Consider the following 18,944-nt stretch of genomic DNA (forward strand, 5'->3'; position numbering starts at 1 on the left):
ACCGGGGGGTGCTGATGACCTTTGGAATAAATGTCTAAAACACCTTGAAACACCTCTGGGTAGCTATTTTTACTAACCTAGAATAGTTTTTGAGCAAATTTGGAAAATTTCCCGAAATTGACATTTTTGAGACCCATAGTATAGTCTTACCACTTGACCACTGGGGGTGTTGATGGACATTGGAATAAACATTAAAAACACATTGAAACGCCTCTGGATCGACATTTTAACAACCTAGAAGAGTTTCGAGCTAACTTGGAAAATTTCCAAAATTTTACATTTTTGAGGCACATAGTATAGTCTTACCACTTGACCACGGGGGGTGTTAATGACCTTTGGAATAAATGTTTAAAACACCTTGAAACACCTCTGGATGGCCATTTTTAATAACCTAGAACACATTTTGAGCAAATTTGGAAAATCTCCCAAATTTGTCATTTTTCAGATACATAGTATAGTGTGGCCACTTAAACGACAGGGGGTGTTGATGACCCTTGGAATAAATGTCTAAAACGTCTTGAAACACCTCTGGGTAGCTATTTTTACTAACCTAGAATAGTTTTTGAGCAAATTTGGAAAATTCCCTGATATTGAAATTTTTGAGGCACATAGTATAGCCTTACCACTTGACCACTGGGGGGCGTTGATAGATGTTGGAATAAACATTAAAAAAACCTTGAAATACCTCTGGATGGACATTTTTTCATAACCTAGAACAGTTTTGAGCTAATTTGGAAAATTTCCTGAAATTGAAATTTTTGAGGCACATAGTATAGCCTTACCACTTGACCACTGGGGGCGATGATAGATGTTGGAATAAACGTTAAAAACACATTGAAACACCACTGGATGGCCATTTTTAACAACCTGAAACCCTTTTCTAGCAAATTTGGAAAATTTCCTGATATTGAAATTTTTGATGCACATACTATAGTCTTACCACTTGACCACTGGGGGGCGTTGAACTTGAATATCTGAAAAAGGCTTATAAGGAACGTGAAACACCCAGGGAACATTTACTTGTTAATGCTGTAGCAAATATGTGAACCACTTTAGAAACATATGAAAAAGTTTCCTTTGGATTAGGAATGAATTCAAGAATAATAAACGCATACAACAGACATTTGTGGAACATCAGTGTGACTTTAAATAACTCCAGATGTTTGTTTTTTCTGTGGTTTTCAGCTCTTTCTGCTGCCAGTAACATCATCTTCTCCAACGGGGATCTGGACCCGTGGGCCAACGGAGGGGTAAGAACCCAAACGTAAACAGAAGTGCTCAGTGAAGTGTCAGACCGGAGGTAATCAGTGGTTGTGGTTCAGGTTCGGCGGTCCATCAGTCCATCCCTGGTCGCCATCAACATCACTGGAGGAGCTCATCATCTGGATTTAAGGTATGGACTCAGAGGTGTCGGTGGGACCACTTTAACCCTAACGTCTCCCCTCATAGAGGTCCTTCCTAATCCCTGAAAGTGTGTAAATCTGCAGTGTCATAGTAGTGTCAAAAAATTTTCATACACCTTGTTTTTATTTTTTTTGTTTTGTATTTTATCAACTTCAGCTATAAACCAAAATACTCAATAACCCTCATATTTGTAACCCTTTAAATTCCATGTTTGTAATTCTAACTAGGGCTGTGTACTGGCAAGAATCTGAATACGATACAAATCACAGTACTAGGATCACGATACGATATATCATGATACTGTTAAACAGGCAATTTATGTTTCTTTTTTAAAAATGATTATTTCCTGGAAGAATTAAATTACACCAGAAATCTGCACAAACGCTAAACATTTTTATTTGATCACAACAGGATCTAATGCTATATCACAAAATGTTCCTGTGTTCAAACTTATATTATGTTTTACAGACATTACAGTTTAAGATCCTGTTCAGATGTTTATATTCTGTTAGTTCAGAACTAACATCAGAACAGTATTTTTGTCCCAACAAAGGAACTACCATCTGCCTCTCAGACAGTAAAAAGCGCTTTTAGGATACTTCAAATAACCATGATTTAATGAAACAGTTTTAAATAATCATAAATAAGATGTAAACAATAAAGAAAAACAACAAACAAAAATGAACCTCTGCCTTATCTGCATTTGAATAAATACCTAAAAATATTGATACAGTACTTTTTAATATTGATACAGTATTGTGAAATGAAATATCACAATATATTGCAGAACCAATATTTTCTAACTCCCCTTATTCTAACAAATCATATTTTTGGATGCAAAAAACCAAAAACTTTTTTTTTTTTTTTTTTGTCAATACAGTATATAACTAGAAGCACTCGGAGAGCGCAGACCTCCGCCAAGGCTGATCAGTGCCCCCCCCGTGGGCCCCCCCACCCCCGATCACCACCAAAATTTCATAATTTCTTCCTTATCCCATTTCCAACAAACCCTGAAAATTTCATCCAAATCTGTCCATAACTTTTTGAGTTATGTTGCACACTAACGGACAGACAAACAAACAAACAAACCCTGGCAAAAACATAACCTCCTTGGCGAGGGTAAAAATTGGATTAATTTTTTTTCGCAGCCTGGCATATGTCAGTGATTGACAGTAACATTAGTTTACATGCTTTATTATTTTTTGTACTAAGTCAAATATTAAATGCTAAAATGTGTCCGTGTGCACTTACTCACTTTTGAGAAAGATGCTAATGTAGTAATTTAGACTTAGACAAACTTTATTGATCCACAAAGGAAAATACTTGGTCACAAACAGCTCAGTTGCATCTAAAAACACTCCTGAATAAAACAATAGCAAAATAAACAAGTGGTTCCAGGCACAATAAACCCCGCCCCTCACACATATTGTAGCTTATTTTGGCATTGATCCAGCTGATGTCATCATGTCTATGCGTGTGCTGATGTCAGCATATCAATTACCTCTATTTATGTGCCAAGTTTGATGTAAATTGAAACAAAATTGATGTTTTTATAGACATTTGAAATTTCACCCATTATAAGTAAATGAAGAAAAAAAAAATCATTAAAAAATTTGAACTTTGACCTACTTTTCCCAAAATGTAATGACATCTACTCTGGGTCACTGGCAATGTATAAACCTGATTTAGTATGAATTCAACCAATAGTTTTGCTGCTAGAGTGTTAAACAAACAAACAAACCCAACCAAAAACAATACCCCTTGCCTCCCTTTCAGGGGGTGGGGTAAAAAACACGCAAGAAGGAAAGTAAGCGTGAAGAAATAAATGCAGTAATGTCTTTGTCCGTTCTCTGTCTCCTGTCCTTTTAATTTGGCGGTGTCTTTGTCCGTTCTCTGTCTCCTGTCCTTTTAATTTGGCGGTGTCTTTGTCCGTTCTCTGCCTCCTGTCCTTTTAATTTGGCGGTGTCTTTGTCCGTTCTCTGCCTCCTGTCCTTTTATTTTGGCGGTGTCTTTGTCCATTCTCTGTCTCCTGTCCTTTTATTTTGGCGGTGTCTTTGTCCATTCTCTGTCTCCTGTCCTTTTATTTTGGCGGTGTCTTTGTCCATTCTGTCTCCTGTCCTTTTATTTTGGCGGCGTCTTTGTCCGTTCTCTGTCTCCCGTCCTTTTATTTTGGCGGCGTCTTTGTCTGTTCTGTCTCATGTTCTTTTATTTTAGCGGTGTCTTTGTCCGTTCTGTCTCCTGTCCTTTTATTTTGGCGGTGACTTTGTCCGTTCTGTCTCCTGTCCTTTTATTTTGGTGGTGACTTTGTCTGTTCTCTGTCTCCTGTCCTTTTATTTTGGTGGTGACTTTGTCTGTTCTCTGTCTCCTGTCCTTTTATTTTGGCGGTGTCTCCTGTCCTTTTATTTTGGTGGTGTCTTTATCCATTCTCTGTCTCCTGTCCTTTTATTTTGGCGGCATCTTTGTCCGTACTGTCTCCTGTCCTTTTATTTTGGCGGCGTCTTTGTCCGTTCTCTTTCTCTCGTCCTTTTATTTTGGCGGCGTCTTTGTCCGTTCTCTGTCTCCAGTCCTTTTATTTTGGTGGTGTCTTTATCCGTTCTCTGTCTCCTGTCCTTTTATTTTGGTGGTGTCTTTATCAGTTCTCTGTCTCCTGTCCTTTTACTTTGGCGGTGTCTTTGTCCGTTCTCTGTCTCCTGTCCTTTTATTTTGGCGGTGTCTCCTGTCCTTTTATTTTGGTGGTGTCTTTATCCATTCTCTGTCTCCTGACCTTTTATTTTGGCGGCATCTTTGTCCGTACTGTCTCCTGTCCTTTTATTTTGGCGGCGTCTTTGTCCGTTCTCTTTCTCTCGTCCTTTTATTTTGGCGGCGTCTTTGTCCGTTCTCTGTCTCCAGTCCTTTTATTTTGGTGGTGTCTTTATCCGTTCTCTGTCTCCTGTCCTTTTATTTTGGTGGTGTCTTTATCAGTTCTCTGTCTCCTGTCCTTTTACTTTGGCGGTGTCTTTGTCCGTTCTCTGTCTCCTGTCCTTTTATTTTGGCGGTGTCTCTTGTCCTTTTATTTTGGCGGTGTCTTTGTCCATTCTCTATCTCCTGTCCTTTTATTTTGGCGGTGTCTCCTGTCCTTTTATTTTGGCGGCGTCTTTGTCCGTTCTCTGTCTCCAGTCCTTTTATTTTGGCGGCGTCTTTGTCCGTTCTGTCTCCTGCCCTTTTATTTTGGCGGTGTCTCTTGTCCTTTTATTTTGGCGGTGTCTTTGTCCATTCTCTGTCTCCTGTCCTTTTATTTTGGCGGCGTCTTTGTCCGTTCTCTATCTCCTGTCCTTTTATTTTGGCGGTGTCTCCTGTCCTTTTATTTTGGCGGCGTCTTTGTCCATTCTGTCTCCTGTCCTTTTATTTTGGCGGCGTCTTTGTCCGTTCTGTCTCCTGCCCTTTTATTTTGGCGGTGTCTCTTGTCCTTTTATTTTGGCGGTGTCTTTGTCCATTCTCTGTCTCCTGTCCTTTTATTTTGGCGGCGTCTTTGTCCATTCTCTATCTCCTGTCCTTTTATTTTGGCGGTGTCTCCTGTCCTTTTATTTTGGCGGCGTCTTTGTCCATTCTGTCTCCTGTCCTTTTATTTTGGCGGTGTCTCCTGCCCTTTTATTTTGGCGGCGTCTTTGTCCGTTCTCTGTCTCCAGTCCTTTTATTTTGGCGGCGTCTTTGTCCGTTCTCTGTCTCCAGTCCTTTTATTTTGGCGGCGTCTTTGTCCGTTCTGTCTCCTGCCCTTTTATTTTGGCGGTGTCTCTTGTCCTTTTATTTCGGCGGTGTCTTTGTCCGTTCTCTGTCTCCTGTCCTTTTATTTTGGCGGCGTCTTTGTCCGTTCTCTGTCTCCTGTCCTTTTATTTTGGCGGCGTCTTTGTCCGTTCTCTGTCTCCTGTCCTTTTATTTTGGCGGTGTCTTTGAATATACTACTAAAGTTTTAATAGCAGTAATAAAGTAAATAGTAGTAATAGTAGTTTGAATACATTTGTCATTGTTTATAATGTGCTGATTTTAGTTTCTGGGTCAGAATTTAAAAACTCAGGAAAAAAAAAAAAAAGAACAACTTCTGAATTCGCAGCTGAAACGAGTTGTGAAAAATCGGACCGTTTATAACATGAAGTGTAAAACGTGCATAATACGCTCACCCGTATATCGGACAGTTCAATATCTTTTTCACTTCTCTTACTTGTGCGTTGTTTTTTTGTGCAGAGGATCTAACGAAGCCGATCCAGAGTCGGTCCTCGTGGCCAGGAAGACCGAAGCCGACCTCATCGCCAAGTGGGTGACGATGAGCAAAGACCAGATGGCGGACGTCTACTCGGAGAACATCCACCTGTGATCATGAACCCCGAACTGTGAAGAACCCTTTGGAACCACAGCACTGATCAGGTTCAGTTTAGCTTCTGTCTGAAAATACTGACGCTGTTGCCTCAGCTCCACTCTGAGCGGATTCAGAGTTTGGAGAGTTAGTAATTCTGCATCAAAAACTGATCACACGTGTTTAAATAACTGTGTTTACATGGACTCAAATGTTCTAAAATAATCAGAACGGTACGAGAATAGAAACAGAAACATCCCAGAATGAGAACGTTACGGAAAAGCTCCGATATCGCTGGTCTACACTTTTTAAATAAATGAGCTTTTAGGATTAAATGAGCTAAATCTTACATATTTTAATAAGAAAAATTGGAAACAAATTAGAATTGTTATTGTATATGATGAAGTGTTACTCCACATATACTCTATATGGACAAAAGTATTGGGACACATCATTTCTACAGCTCCAAGACGTCCTGTTCATGCTGATTCGAGATAAAAACATAAATACTTCCTGAAAGTTTCCTCAGTCAGATGTGAAGAAAGTAGATGGTTAGTTGTGGTAGAAAATTATTATTTACAGTCAGAGCCTGAAAAATATTTTAGAAATTCGGAGGCAGAACATTTAAAATCATAGTCATGGATAAAAAAAACTAAAAAAGCAATGTTGAGAGAAATTAAATAAAAAACATTTCTGGGGCATTTTGGAAGTAAAGGAAACAATTTAAACCAAACTAATGCGATGATATTTATCCCAATATAAAACTATATTATATTGGTCATTATTGTTTTGTATCCCAGACCCATTAGAAAAGAAACACCTGAATTACACGTGTCCACATACTTTTGTCCATATAATGTATATTGATTTACGTCCATTTATACAATAGTTTTATAAATGTTCCAGTATAAAGAAAATGTAAAGTGAATGTATTATAATGTACAGACAGTGTTTTGAAGTAGATCTGTGACAAATATTCATTTTAAGTAAAACTAAAACTATCATTAATTCTCTCTCTAAGCCTGTATTTATGAAAGTAGAAACAACCAACATCTGGACTGAATTATTCTTCAGTAGTGACTCAGACTTGGTAAAGTTTCACTACTTTTATTCTGGAATTTGTTTTTTTTTTTACTTGTAGACCAGTGAGATCAGTTCAATGCGGTAATTACATATGACTGAATTATTCACCTACTACTGTGTTATTATGGAGCTGGAACGTAATGTGCAACTGGAACCAATCAGCTGCGTAAACCCTCGATCTGATCACCAATTAACCCACAACACGTAACGTTAGGTCACATGACAAGTTTCCAGACAGGACAGAAACATACGTGGATTTTTATGTTGATTTGTAAATGTTTAGGGAACGCTGGAAAAACTTCTAATATGAAAAAAGTTGTTTTTCCAAGAATAAGTTTGAGTCCATGTAAATGATGAAAATCTGGAAAATAACTTATTTGTGAGAACGAAGGAGTAAAATAACATCTTACTTGCAAATTACTTAGGCTACGTTCAGACAGCAGGTCTTAATGCACAGTTCAGATTTTTTAAAAAATGCGATTTCTATCAGTTTTGAGTATGAAATGAATGCGACCCTGAAGTGACGCGCAGGCACGCACTGTTTATTGACGTAAATGTTGGTCATATTTTAATGACGTAAAGGTCGGATAAATGCGACCTGGTCATTCAGACTAAAGTCACATTGCAAAATATCAGATAAGTATCAGATTTAGGACCACATAGGAAAGTGGCCTGGGTTGGATTTGAAAAAAAAAAAAAAAAAAAATCGGATTAGTGCTGTTCAAACTGTAACAGATCAGATACTGGTCGCATATGGGTAAAAAAAAAAAAAAAAAAAAAAAAATCAGATTTGGGCCACATTGACCTGCAGTCTGAACGTAGTCTTAGTTGTTCGCAGGTCAAAGAAGTGAAATTCTGATTTAATCCTGATTTTAAAGCAGGTTAACGCTCATGGTATTGGATCAGCGTCCATGTAAACACTGAATTTGGAATCCATGTAACTGCACCCGATGATCTGTAAAGACAAACACGCTGCTCATTTAATGTTCAATAAATCTCTTTAATTTTATACCTTTTTTACAAAATTAAAGCCAATCCAGCATTTATTTTACATCATGTGAAATCAACAATACAAGTCGTATAATTCAGAAAGTGTGAAAATAACAGTACATGTAAAAACGACACATTTAAACGTCCCCCGTGAGAACCGAGCCCTTCCATGTTCACACACATTCAGATTTATTTTTTTAAATGACCTGTCCTCTGCAGATCTGAAACGCTGTGGGCGGAGACCGGCGTCCCGGTGTCTTTGCTGCATGACGGCTTTTATTTCCTTAAAAACATATTGCTGTAGAAACCGGTTTTAACGACAGAACTACAAAACGTCACAGTCGCTTTTCAGACCCGCAGAGGAACGTCGACAGAAGACGAAACCGTAGAGTTCGGGGTGAAAAATAATCACTTGTATCTGCGATGAAATCAGTAGTAATCTGATCTGGACACTGTTATAAATAGAACGTACATAAAACTAATCATTTGGTTTGTTTGATCCTGAATTAGAGTTTATGTCCAGAGTCATGAAGGGAAAAAACACTGGATTAATTTAGTGGAAATCGGACTAAAAGTGGACGTGACTGTAAAATCCAAACAGCATCTGGAAAAACGCACTTAAGACCAGAGCAAGTGTTTACTGTAAGTGAATAATAACCAACATGGAGTCGCATTAGTCTCATAGTGAACGTCTACGATGACAAAAGCCACTTTAACTCAAATAAGAGACCGCAGGATTTAACATCTATACGTACGAACTACTAATAATTCTGCCAAATCGAAACACTGTCACTTAAATCAATAATTCCCAAACTTTTCTAGATGTAAAAATAGAACCTTGAAAAGATAAATCAGTCATTTGAGGGAAAAATAAACAGATCAGCCGTGACATTCTGACACTGACAGGTCCAGTCGATCCTGTCAGTGGGTTTTCTTTTTCTTCTGAAATACAAATTTATTTGCGAACTAACCGAGTCATGACCCAGTCCTTGGGAACGGACGATTTACAGCGATTATTTGCATAAAAAGCCAAATGCTCAGTGTTTGACCTTTAAAAAAAATGCAAAGCAAAACAAACGGATTTACATTTTTAACCCACAAAGACCCAGTGCTACATTTATGGCAGTTCCCAAATACATTTTTTTCTGTCTGGTGAACCTTTCTTAAAGCTGCAGACTTCAGTTTTTTCTGTTTTTGATATAATAACCCTCAACTTTAATCTGAGCGTTAATGAACATCTACATGACCAGTGAATTAAATAGAGGAAAACACCTGATTTTCATTGAAATATGCTAAATAGAGAGGATAATATTACAATAAATGGTGACAAATCCCTTAAAGCTGCAGGAGACTTTCATCACCAATTTCTCATCAGATCTGTAAAACCTGAGTCATAGCCTAAGTATCACAAATCTGTAAGCCTTTCTGTGATTACGCACCTGAATCTCTTCTCTTATGGTGAACAATTCTGAAGTGTACTCCACCATAAACAATCCATTTGTTTACAAACAGAGACGGTTATTTGTGGAAATTTGTCGCGACGTGCATTGTGGGAGGCTGAGCTACGAGCAGCCGTTTTAGCAAGAGGCAATGAAGCCATTCCATAAAGCGCATTATTTTCGCAGTGTATGGCTGCACCAGCAACAAACAAACGGCTTCATTACCTCCGCTAGGAGATAGTGTGATCACTTTGCTTTGTGTGTTTGTTTGTTTGTTGTTAGCAACTTTACAGGAAAACTATTACAACCATCTTTACCAAATTTTCCCCACAGATAGGCCTAGGCCCTGGGACCAACCCATTAAATTTTGGACCAAGTAGGCCAAAGTTCAAGGTCACAAAATCTCACATTTTCTTATCTCTCATCATTGAGCAATTTTTGAAAAGTCATAAAAAATTCAAAACGACTCCGGTTAGCCTCCAATTTGATCCACCCGTAGCTTATAACAATAGCATGTTACCTTATGTTTTTGCAAGGGTTCGTTGGTTCATTAGTTAACAAGATAATTCAAAAAGTTATGGATGGATTTTCATGAAATTTTCAGGAAATGTTGATATTGGCACAAGGAATAAATGATTAAATTTTGGTGGTGATCAAGGTGGTGGTGGTGGGGGGGGGGCAGATCTGCTTTGGCGGAGGTCTGCGCTCTCAGAGTGCTTTTCTAGTTGCGTCTTGCTAAAGCAGCTGCTCCACTTCCCACAATGCACGTCGCGACAAATTTCTGAAAATAACCATCTCCATTTGTAAACAAATGGACTGTTTATGGATGACTACACTGTGGAATTGTTCACCGTGAGGGAAGAGATTCAGGTGTGTAATCATGCCAAGACTTACAGATTCATGATACTTAGGATATGACTGGTGTTTTACAGATCTCATGAAAAAACTGGTGATGAAAGTCTCCCGCACATTTAAGTGACTTGTCACCATTTATTATAATATTATCCTCTCTACTTTGCATATTTCAATGAAAATCAGGTATTTGCCTCTATTTAATTCACTGATCATGTAGATGTTCATTAAAGCTCAGATTAAAGTTGAGGGTTATTATATCAAAAACAGAAAAAAACTGAAGAAAAAGGACGTTTTTCAGCGAAGATCAATAACTGAATGTAAAACCAATCCACTGTCATTGATCCAACTCTATGGGTTTTACCGGTAAATCAATGTTGTAGAAGATGACGGTGTTTCCACGGTAACTACGGAGCCTCTGAACATCCAAATGGGTCATATCTGATAACCATGAAAAGACGATAAACTGTATTGTACTCCAATTATTTCCATGTATTGATAGGATTAGTGGATGTACAGGTATTAAACAGTTTAGGTCAGTAGATGCTTTTGGTCGTCTGTTTGGGTCTTCATGGGTTAAACATAAATCCTGCTGTTTAAACTCAGACTTCAGTAAAACCAGGTGTTGGTTTAAAGCACAGTTCAGGTCTCACATGTACAGTGGTCTCTTATTTTATCCAGAGCCGTAGGTCGATTCACTCGCAAATTAAACCCGAGACAAAGTATGTGATCAAATAAGTTTGTTTTCTCTTGCGTTTTATTTCCCACTTAGAAAAAAATACAGATTAACACGTATATTCGATGCAAACTGCTGTAAACGGTTTCTATGCGTTGTAGGAGGGTTATGAGCGCCTGTCTTCACATCTGTAGGCGTCTCATCTGCTCGGTCGGTGCGGCTGAAATAGAAGCGGACCGTTTAATCGGTGACTTTCATCTAAAAATATCAGCGCCGGCCTTTGAAACCGACGCTGGTTTGAAATCTTATCAAAAGCGCTGAAAATATCTCGTTAGTTTTTTTTTTTTGTTTTTCTTCCTGAAAGACGTCACTTTGGAGAAAATGGCTTTTCATTGTGGTAAAAACCCGAAAGCGTCATTCATGTTTTCAGCATATCTTTGGCTCAGGAGTTATGCTGAAATCCGTCCAGGGAGGGAATCGCAGAGAGCCCTTACTGACAAAACACAAAGACACCCACAGAGTCAGGGATCAGGGTTATGTAAACCTAATGAGAGCTCTCTGGGACTGATGGACCACTACCCACGCCTGCTTCATCAGTCGACTGTAAAAATACACGTTCGCACAGATCACATGATCACGTAGCAAACCACACATGGGTCAATATCACAATAAGGAGCCTTTCAGATGTCAAAGTGTACAAAAAAAAAAAACTATAGATTTTCCATTTAACTGTGTGTTCAATGTGTTAAGTCGACTGTAGGCTGTTAGAAATTAAACTACCACATTTTCAATACTTTTTTGCAAGTACAACACAAAATATGAAACGACAAATACATGTAAAAATAAGTGACAGGGTGGACAGTTTTGGCTAAAGTTCGCATTTAATGACCACCTGTTGGACCTAGAGTTGGTCAGTAGGTCATCTTTGAACAGGACTGGAAAGTTTTATATTAAACTAGATTTAGTGGTGACAGGGTGGACACGCTGAGCTTGGCCACATCTAAGTACAAACACAAAACGATGACAATTTTGAAATGTAAATGCACTAAATCACAGGTGTCAAACATGTGGCCCGGGGGCCAAATCTGGCCTGCCAAAGGGTCCAGTCCGGCCCTCGGGATGAATTTGAGAAAAGCAAAAATTACACTAAGATATTAACAATCCATTCATTTCAGGTTCCACATTCAGACTACTTTAATTCAATCTCCAGTGGGCAGGTTTCAGTAAAATACTATCACAATGACATATAAATAATGACAACTTCAAATTTTTTCTCTTTGTAAATGTAAATATTTTCATGTATTTACACTAAAATAAAGTTTCATTTTGCAAAAAAAATGTGAATAACCTGAACAAATATGAGCAACCTGAAATGTCTTAAGAGAAGTAAGAACAATTTTAACAAGATTCTGCCTGTTAGTAAATGTTTTTGTGTGTTTGTAGATCCACTGTGATCTGTAAGTTATAATGTACATGTGTAAATGATAAACTGAGGCAGAATATTGTTAAAATTACACTTATTTTTTCAGTTTGTTCATGTTAATCACATCGTTTGAATGGATAGTTTGTAGATGTAAACCTTCTCATCATATAAAATTACTTTTTTCGCTCTAAAACACAGAGGAAAGTTTGGAGTTGACATTATTTATACCTTATTATGTTATTATTTTACTGGTCTGGCCCACTGCTGATCAAATTTGGCTTAAAGTGGCCCCTGAACTAAAATGAGTTTGACACCCCTGCACTAGGGGGAGTTTTGTGGGAATAACTGGTTCTGACCATTATTCTGCCACTGTCAGGTCCATGTAGCTCAAATTAAGTTCATATCGAACCTGTTCTCAGCTGCATTTGAACAGAGTTTTTAATTCATCAGTTCAGATCTGCACTGTTTCTTTTAAGTTAAACGTTTTTATTTGTTTTATCTGCTTAGCCGTTTTACCTATTTATCAGATTTTTTTTGTTTGTTTTTCTCATGCCCATACTTTTTATTGCTTCCATGCTGTAATGCTTTTAATATTTTATGACTTTGAATTGTCTTGTACATGAAATGTGCCGTATAAATACACCTGCCTCTGCTTTTGCCTTCTCTTTCGTCATGCCACTACTTTGAGTTTACATGATGTCATATTTGGACATCAGGTGGTGTGTTTTTTTCAAACGGTTGGGAAAGCAGAGGATTGTTGTCGGCCCCCAACAGCGTAAGCCTCGTTAAAGGGGCGATTCCCCTAAAAGTGACAGGGTGGACAGCCAGTTCAAGGACACATGTAGAATGTTAAATATTATGAAAATTAAATATAAATTATCAAACTGACTTGCTTTATCGAAAAAAAAAAACAACTCATAATGACATAATTTAAGTACTTTTTAAACTTGCTAAAGTTAGACGGGCAGTGTGAGGGGTATGCACGAATCAGGTACATTCTCTCAAAGAAACTTGTAAAACATAAATTCACATTTCCAGAAGTTTAAACTTGTACTAATATATGTGTAAGTGCTGGCCCATTCATGATGAAAGCCCAGAGTTTCATTATTTTGCCGTGTGTTTATAAGGGACACCAAAGGCACCTTCTAATGATATTGACCCACATACACACATGTTGAAAACAGCCTGCATGGACAGAAATGGACGTACAAGACAGGTAACATTAGTTTCTGAATGTCGTCTGCAACAACATTAAAGGCACACGTGAGACACCACAAGGAAAACACAGAATAGAAACATGAGTTTGGTCTCAATACAAATCCATAAAACCAACCATCTGAAGCTGAATAATAATCATATACACTAGTGGTATTTACAGGAATGTAGCTACTAAATTAAACACACAAATAGAGCTGACCGTCTAAGGGCAGATGTCTGGGACTGTTTTCCACGAACACTACAACTCAATATATTACGCTAAATTTATAGTTAAATCTTACAGTTTTGATTCTTCTCACCTAAACGGAAAAGACTACACCTTAACAAGAAAAATGACAAATAAATGGAACATTCAGAGAAAATAGCAGCTGCTCAGCAAAAAAAAAAAAAAAAAAAAAAAAAAAAAAGAAAAACCTTCAGAGAATGAGAGTCTTTATAAAACAAAAAAGCTTCACAGTAAATTATGCTGCTTGGCAACAACTGGAATGAAACTGGAGGCTGATGCTGCATTCATGTCATGAAGCCAGAGTCGGACACATTTTTTAATTTAATACAGGATAGAGGGGTGATATATGATAATAATGAATTTATCTGTAAATCAATGTAATATTTATGTTCATCGCCATGTTTATTTAATGACTTCTCATGTCATCTCGCGATAATAAATAAACAAGTGCTGGCATTTGTGATTTAATGGAATAAATGATTACGCACTTCTGTTTTTTCAACATTTAGTAAAGTTTTGCGCGTATGTCCAATGGAAAAGCGACTGATGTCATTTTGACTGACTGTTTTGGAGAATTAATTATAAATATTTAACCAATATGACGTCTTTTCAACTGCTCAAATGTCAGAAACAAGACAGAACTGGGGAATCAAACAGCTACAAATTAGGAAATGAGAAGAGGAAGTCACATATACTCACACCTGGCTGTTTGAAAATACCTCTAGTAAACCCTGCACATGACAATTTTATATTTAGAGCTGAACCACCAGAGAAATGGTACAAACTCATCAGCTTTAATTATATTATCGGTTAAATTCATGATCCAGCCACAGCAGTTGTGATAGTACGCTAACAGTCATATTTTTGTTACTATTAAGTCATAAAGATAACTTCAGTTTATTTTAAAAAATCACCCATCATTTACTGTAAACATGTTCTCATACTGACAGTTTGATCCGATTAGCCGACATCAGACACATTTATTAACAGTAATTAGTAAACCTCGTGAACAAAATAAAGCTGTGTACGATGTTTCTGTGAGTAATCTACAGCGAAAACAGGTTTATTTAATAATGACGACTGGATCGCTGTACAGTACGCTGCAGCTGCTCAATAACAAAGCAGTAATTTGGCAAAAAGATAATTTGATTGATTGATTTGAACTCATTTCCTTCATTTATGACATAAAAATACTAGATTCTACAACTGCAGGTTTTTAGACTGTAATAACAGACCTCAGAATCCCATTAATGACCAAGAAGAATCAACATGTCAAAGCTTTGGAATCAGTGACGTAAAATCAATATTTGTCTTTGGCTTTTTATAGCATTGATTAAACCGATTGGACGCTAGGAGGTTGAGTACAGGAGCCTCGTCTGTGTTTAAATGTGGTATGATCTGTTTTATATTTAAAAATGGCTCATCTCGTAAACCTTTTAATCCACATCAACCATGTCTTTGGAATCAGCTGAGACGTGTTAACATTAATGTGACGTTTATCCATGACTCCCTGTTGACTAGGTACGACTTTACTAATCAATTTAACAATGATGTTAACGTCTCTCAGTTACGACGGCGTATTAGGGCCACATAAGAAAATAAAAAACACTTGACACTATGAAAATGAAGTCGTAAAATATCGAGATAAAACTCGTAATTTATGAGAATAGAGTTGAACACAAAGAGTCATAATTTTACGTGAATAAAGTCGTAGGTTTAAAAAACTCATAATTTATCGTAAATAATGTCGTACTTTTATGAGATTAAAGTCGTACTATTTTGATAATAAAGCCATAATACTATTATGAGACTAAAGTCATAGTTTTAAAAAACTCAGAATTTAACGAAAATAATCCTGTACTTTTATGAGATTAAAGTCATAATATTTTGAAAATAAATTTGCAATAGTGCGACGAATAGTCATAATTTAGAAATTGTAAGCTTTGTTGATGTCAGAGTTTCCGGTTACAGCGAATCTGCAACTTTCACTTCTGTTGGACCGGACGACTAATGCTAACATGTTGATGGTGGGCGGGGCTAAAAGGCTCAGTATTTGGCTGTGCGTAAACCCCCAAAAAAAGTAATAACCTCACAAAATGTGCCAAGTTCGCCATTTTGCGACAAGCGGGTACAACTTTAATCTTGTAAATTATGATACTTTTAACCACCTGTTTTTAAATTACAACATAATTCTCATATTATGGTTTCATTCGCGAAATATTAAGACTTGCAGCTCATAAAAGTACGACATTATTTTCGTTAAATTATGAGGCTTTTTTTGTTTTTTTAAACTCTTCTCATAAAATTATAACATGTTTTGTATTTGACTTTATTCTCATAAAATTCAAAAAATCTCGATACATTTACGATTTTATTCTCATAGTGACAAGTGTTTTTATTTTCTTATGTCGTCCTAATACGCCGTCGTACACAGTAACAAATTCATCTGTATATAAATGTAACTTATCAATCAGGTGGAAATCCTGCTCATGGTCTGAACTCTTCCAGTGCTCAGATTTACTAGCTTTTCCCGTCTGACATGAATGCAGCATGGATGCCGGTCCAGTATTCAGGGCCCACATAGAGGGCCCACATCTGGACTCCAGGACCGGTTTACACACAGTGCTATGAGTAATTAGCTTTTCCTTGTATCCCTGTCAGAGTCACACCTGTGTACGAACACGAGCAGAGCTGGAGGAGCGGCAGGTTCATTGACCGCCGTTACCGTAGTTACAGCAGTTTGTTTAAACCTGGGGTGTCAAACATACCACCTGTGGGCCAAGACCGGCCCACCACAGGGTCCACTTTAGCCCGTGGGAAGAACTTGAAAAAATTTGCAAACGTTTCTCCAGTTTTTTCTTCATGTTTGTGCATGTTTTGTATTAATTTATTTGTCATACTGTTCATACTGTTATTTCCCAAATTTTTGTTCATTTTTGTACAAGTTTTGTTCTTGTTATTCTTTATTTTGTTGCATTTTTCTGTTAATTGTAATCGTCGTTCTCAAATTTCTCAAAATTACTGTACATTTTGTGTATTTGCAGATCCACTGTGATTTGTAAGCAGTAACGTACATGTGGAAATGATAAACTGAGGCAGAATATTGTTAAAATTACACTTATTTTTCTTCAGAAATTTCAGGTTGTTCCTGGTATTCACATTTTCTTAAAGGCTAGTTTGTACATGTAAACATTTTCATAATTTAATTTTACTTCTTTAACATTATTTCTAGGTTATTACTCTATTTTTATTCTATTTTATTTTACTGGTCCAGCCCACTTTAGACCACATTGGGCTGAACGTGGCCCCTGAACTACTATGAGTTCGACACCCCTGGTTTAAATAAACCTTAAATTAAACCCAACGGCTCCGAGCAGTCGGCTGTTAAGTGCTAAATGCTTTTCCAGGACCTCCTCCGCCCTGTTGAGACTCTATTCCTGACATAAAAATGGCCTTTTGTTTATTTTTTTTTTTAGATAAATATGAACTCATCATTTGTTAAAAACCTGCACAGATCCAACACTGAATCATCCACTAAACAAACTATTAAGACATCTCATCTTCAAGTCACTGTTCAATTTTTCTTCAACGCTGACACTTGGTGATGCTTCAGAGGACACGAACATTCATCTGCTTCTCCAGCACAAACCGTCACTATCGGGTCTCAGAGGTCGACCACGCAAACACACAATAGTCAAAGAGATCAACGGAGCCACCGTCCATGGCTACGAGCACAAATCAAACGGTAGAAAAGAGGCTTTTTCTGTTTGTGTTCAGGGTTTCCAGTCACTGAGACAGAATAAGGGCTTCTAATGCTATGTGTTGGTGTTAAACAAACCCTGAGATACTTGTGCAGTTTGATGCCACCTGTGGGTGTGGATCACGCAGTGGAAGGCCATATGGGCAGAGGGTGAGCCTCGGTGTTGAACACGTACCGGTCCAGGCTGACCAGGTCGGTGTCGTTGGAGAACAGCAGGTACAGGTACTTCAGGGTCTCGCCCAGGAAGAAACTCTCCATCTTGTCGCGGGGGCTCGGGTAGTCCGGGTCGCGGACGTTATTGACGGAGGTGTAGCCCCCGGAGGAAACCTGAGGTCAAAGGTCAGGAGTTAAACATCAAATCTAAAACTGTTTTTACAAACACGAAATTAAGACAAAGAGTCCAGACAGAGCATCTACAGCAGGGGGGGTCAAACCCGGCCCACCAAAGGGTCCAATCAGGCCCATGTGATGAATCTATGAAATGCAAAAGTTACACTGAAGATATTAACAGATATTAGTCCAAGGTGTCAAAACTATTTTAGCTCAGGCAAAATTTAATCTGAAGTGGGTCAGACCAGTAAAATAATAACAGAATAACATATAAATAATGACGACTCCAATTTCTTCTTTGTTTTAGTGCAAAATAGTAAAACTACATGAAATTGTTGACATTTACAAACTTATTTCACAAAAAATGTGGATAACCTGAAAAAATATGAACAAACTCAAATGTCTAGTATATGTCATAATGTCTCAATATTCTGACTGTTATGAAATGTTTTGTGTATTTGTAGATCCACTGGGATCTGTACGTTCATAAATGATAAACTGAGGCACAGCTTTAGAATTGTGCTTATTTTTCTTCAAAAGTGTCCGGTTGTACAATTTATTCTCATTTTTCATCATGTAATTTTACTTTTTCCACTCTAAATCTTTCAGAAAAGTTTGGAGTTGTCATTATTTATAGATCATCATTTCACTGGTTTGAGATCATATTGGGCTGAATTTGGCCCCTGAACTAGAATGAGTGACACCTCTGATCTACAGCTACATGAAAATAATACTAGAAATACTACACAGATGCTAAAAACTTTTGGGACACCATAAAAGATATATGAACTCGTTAATAGTTCCAAGTGCTAAACAGACAAAGGTGATGTTGGAAACCTTCCTTTGTATTTCCAGTGGGTTCAGTCACTTTGCACATGTCAAGTTCAGCACAGATTTAACTGTTAAAAGGGTTTTGAAAACACTTTATTTAGTGTCAGAATCTGATCAGAAGGATTTCAAATGGAAGAAATGAAGTCTGTGTAACATGACCTGCAACTGTAACTGTTTAGTTTCTAGGGTATCTAGAATAGAATAGAGTAAGTCTTTGTCATTGTTACAGTAACAATGAAAATCTGACTGTATATAAAACTTATCACACAAATCATACTGAAAATATATATTGAAAAATAAGATACAAACATAAGGGTAGAGGCTGTACCTGAATCTGTTTGTTGTAGTCCTGAGTGTGAAGATAATGAGTTTTTGGTTCATAGTC

The 18,944-nt window shown here is 37.4% G+C and overlaps 2 protein-coding genes and 1 long non-coding RNA gene across 4 annotated transcripts in view; 2 read left to right on the forward strand and 1 right to left on the reverse strand.

Moving 5' to 3' along the window:
- dpp7 (dipeptidyl-peptidase 7) overlaps positions 1 to 18,944 on the forward strand; it is a 40,773-nt gene that overhangs the window by 19,105 nt on the left and 2,724 nt on the right. Inside the window, exons 11-13 of one of the 2 annotated variants that reach the window (XR_003936275.1) lie at positions 1,186 to 1,250; positions 1,323 to 1,393; positions 5,623 to 5,802. Coding sequence is in view for 1 of the 2 variants with exons in the window: in XM_030143559.1 (XP_029999419.1) it covers positions 1,186 to 1,250; positions 1,323 to 1,393; positions 5,623 to 5,752 (266 nt within the window). In the remaining variant the exon portion in view is untranslated. Of the gene's footprint in view, positions 1 to 1,185; positions 1,251 to 1,322; positions 1,394 to 5,622; positions 6,243 to 18,944 lie in introns of those variants that run through there. The other variant, XM_030143559.1, reaches the window with a different exon arrangement.
- On the forward strand, positions 3,243 to 4,507 carry LOC115425801 (uncharacterized). Its single transcript, XR_003936276.1, has 3 exons — positions 3,243 to 3,797; positions 4,041 to 4,122; positions 4,366 to 4,507. It is a non-coding gene; the product is annotated as an uncharacterized LOC115425801 (long non-coding RNA).
- The window catches only part of man1b1b (mannosidase, alpha, class 1B, member 1b), a 30,680-nt gene continuing 28,651 nt past the window's right edge, over positions 16,916 to 18,944 (reverse strand). Inside the window, exon 14 of the mRNA XM_030143558.1 lies at positions 16,916 to 17,725. Within this exon, the coding sequence (XP_029999418.1) occupies positions 17,519 to 17,725 (207 nt within the window). The 3' untranslated portion in view covers positions 16,916 to 17,518. The remainder of the gene's footprint in view (positions 17,726 to 18,944) is intronic.

Source organism: Sphaeramia orbicularis, chromosome 9, assembly GCF_902148855.1.
Source record: "Sphaeramia orbicularis chromosome 9, fSphaOr1.1, whole genome shotgun sequence".
Classification (NCBI taxonomy): Eukaryota; Metazoa; Chordata; class Actinopteri; order Kurtiformes; family Apogonidae; genus Sphaeramia; species Sphaeramia orbicularis.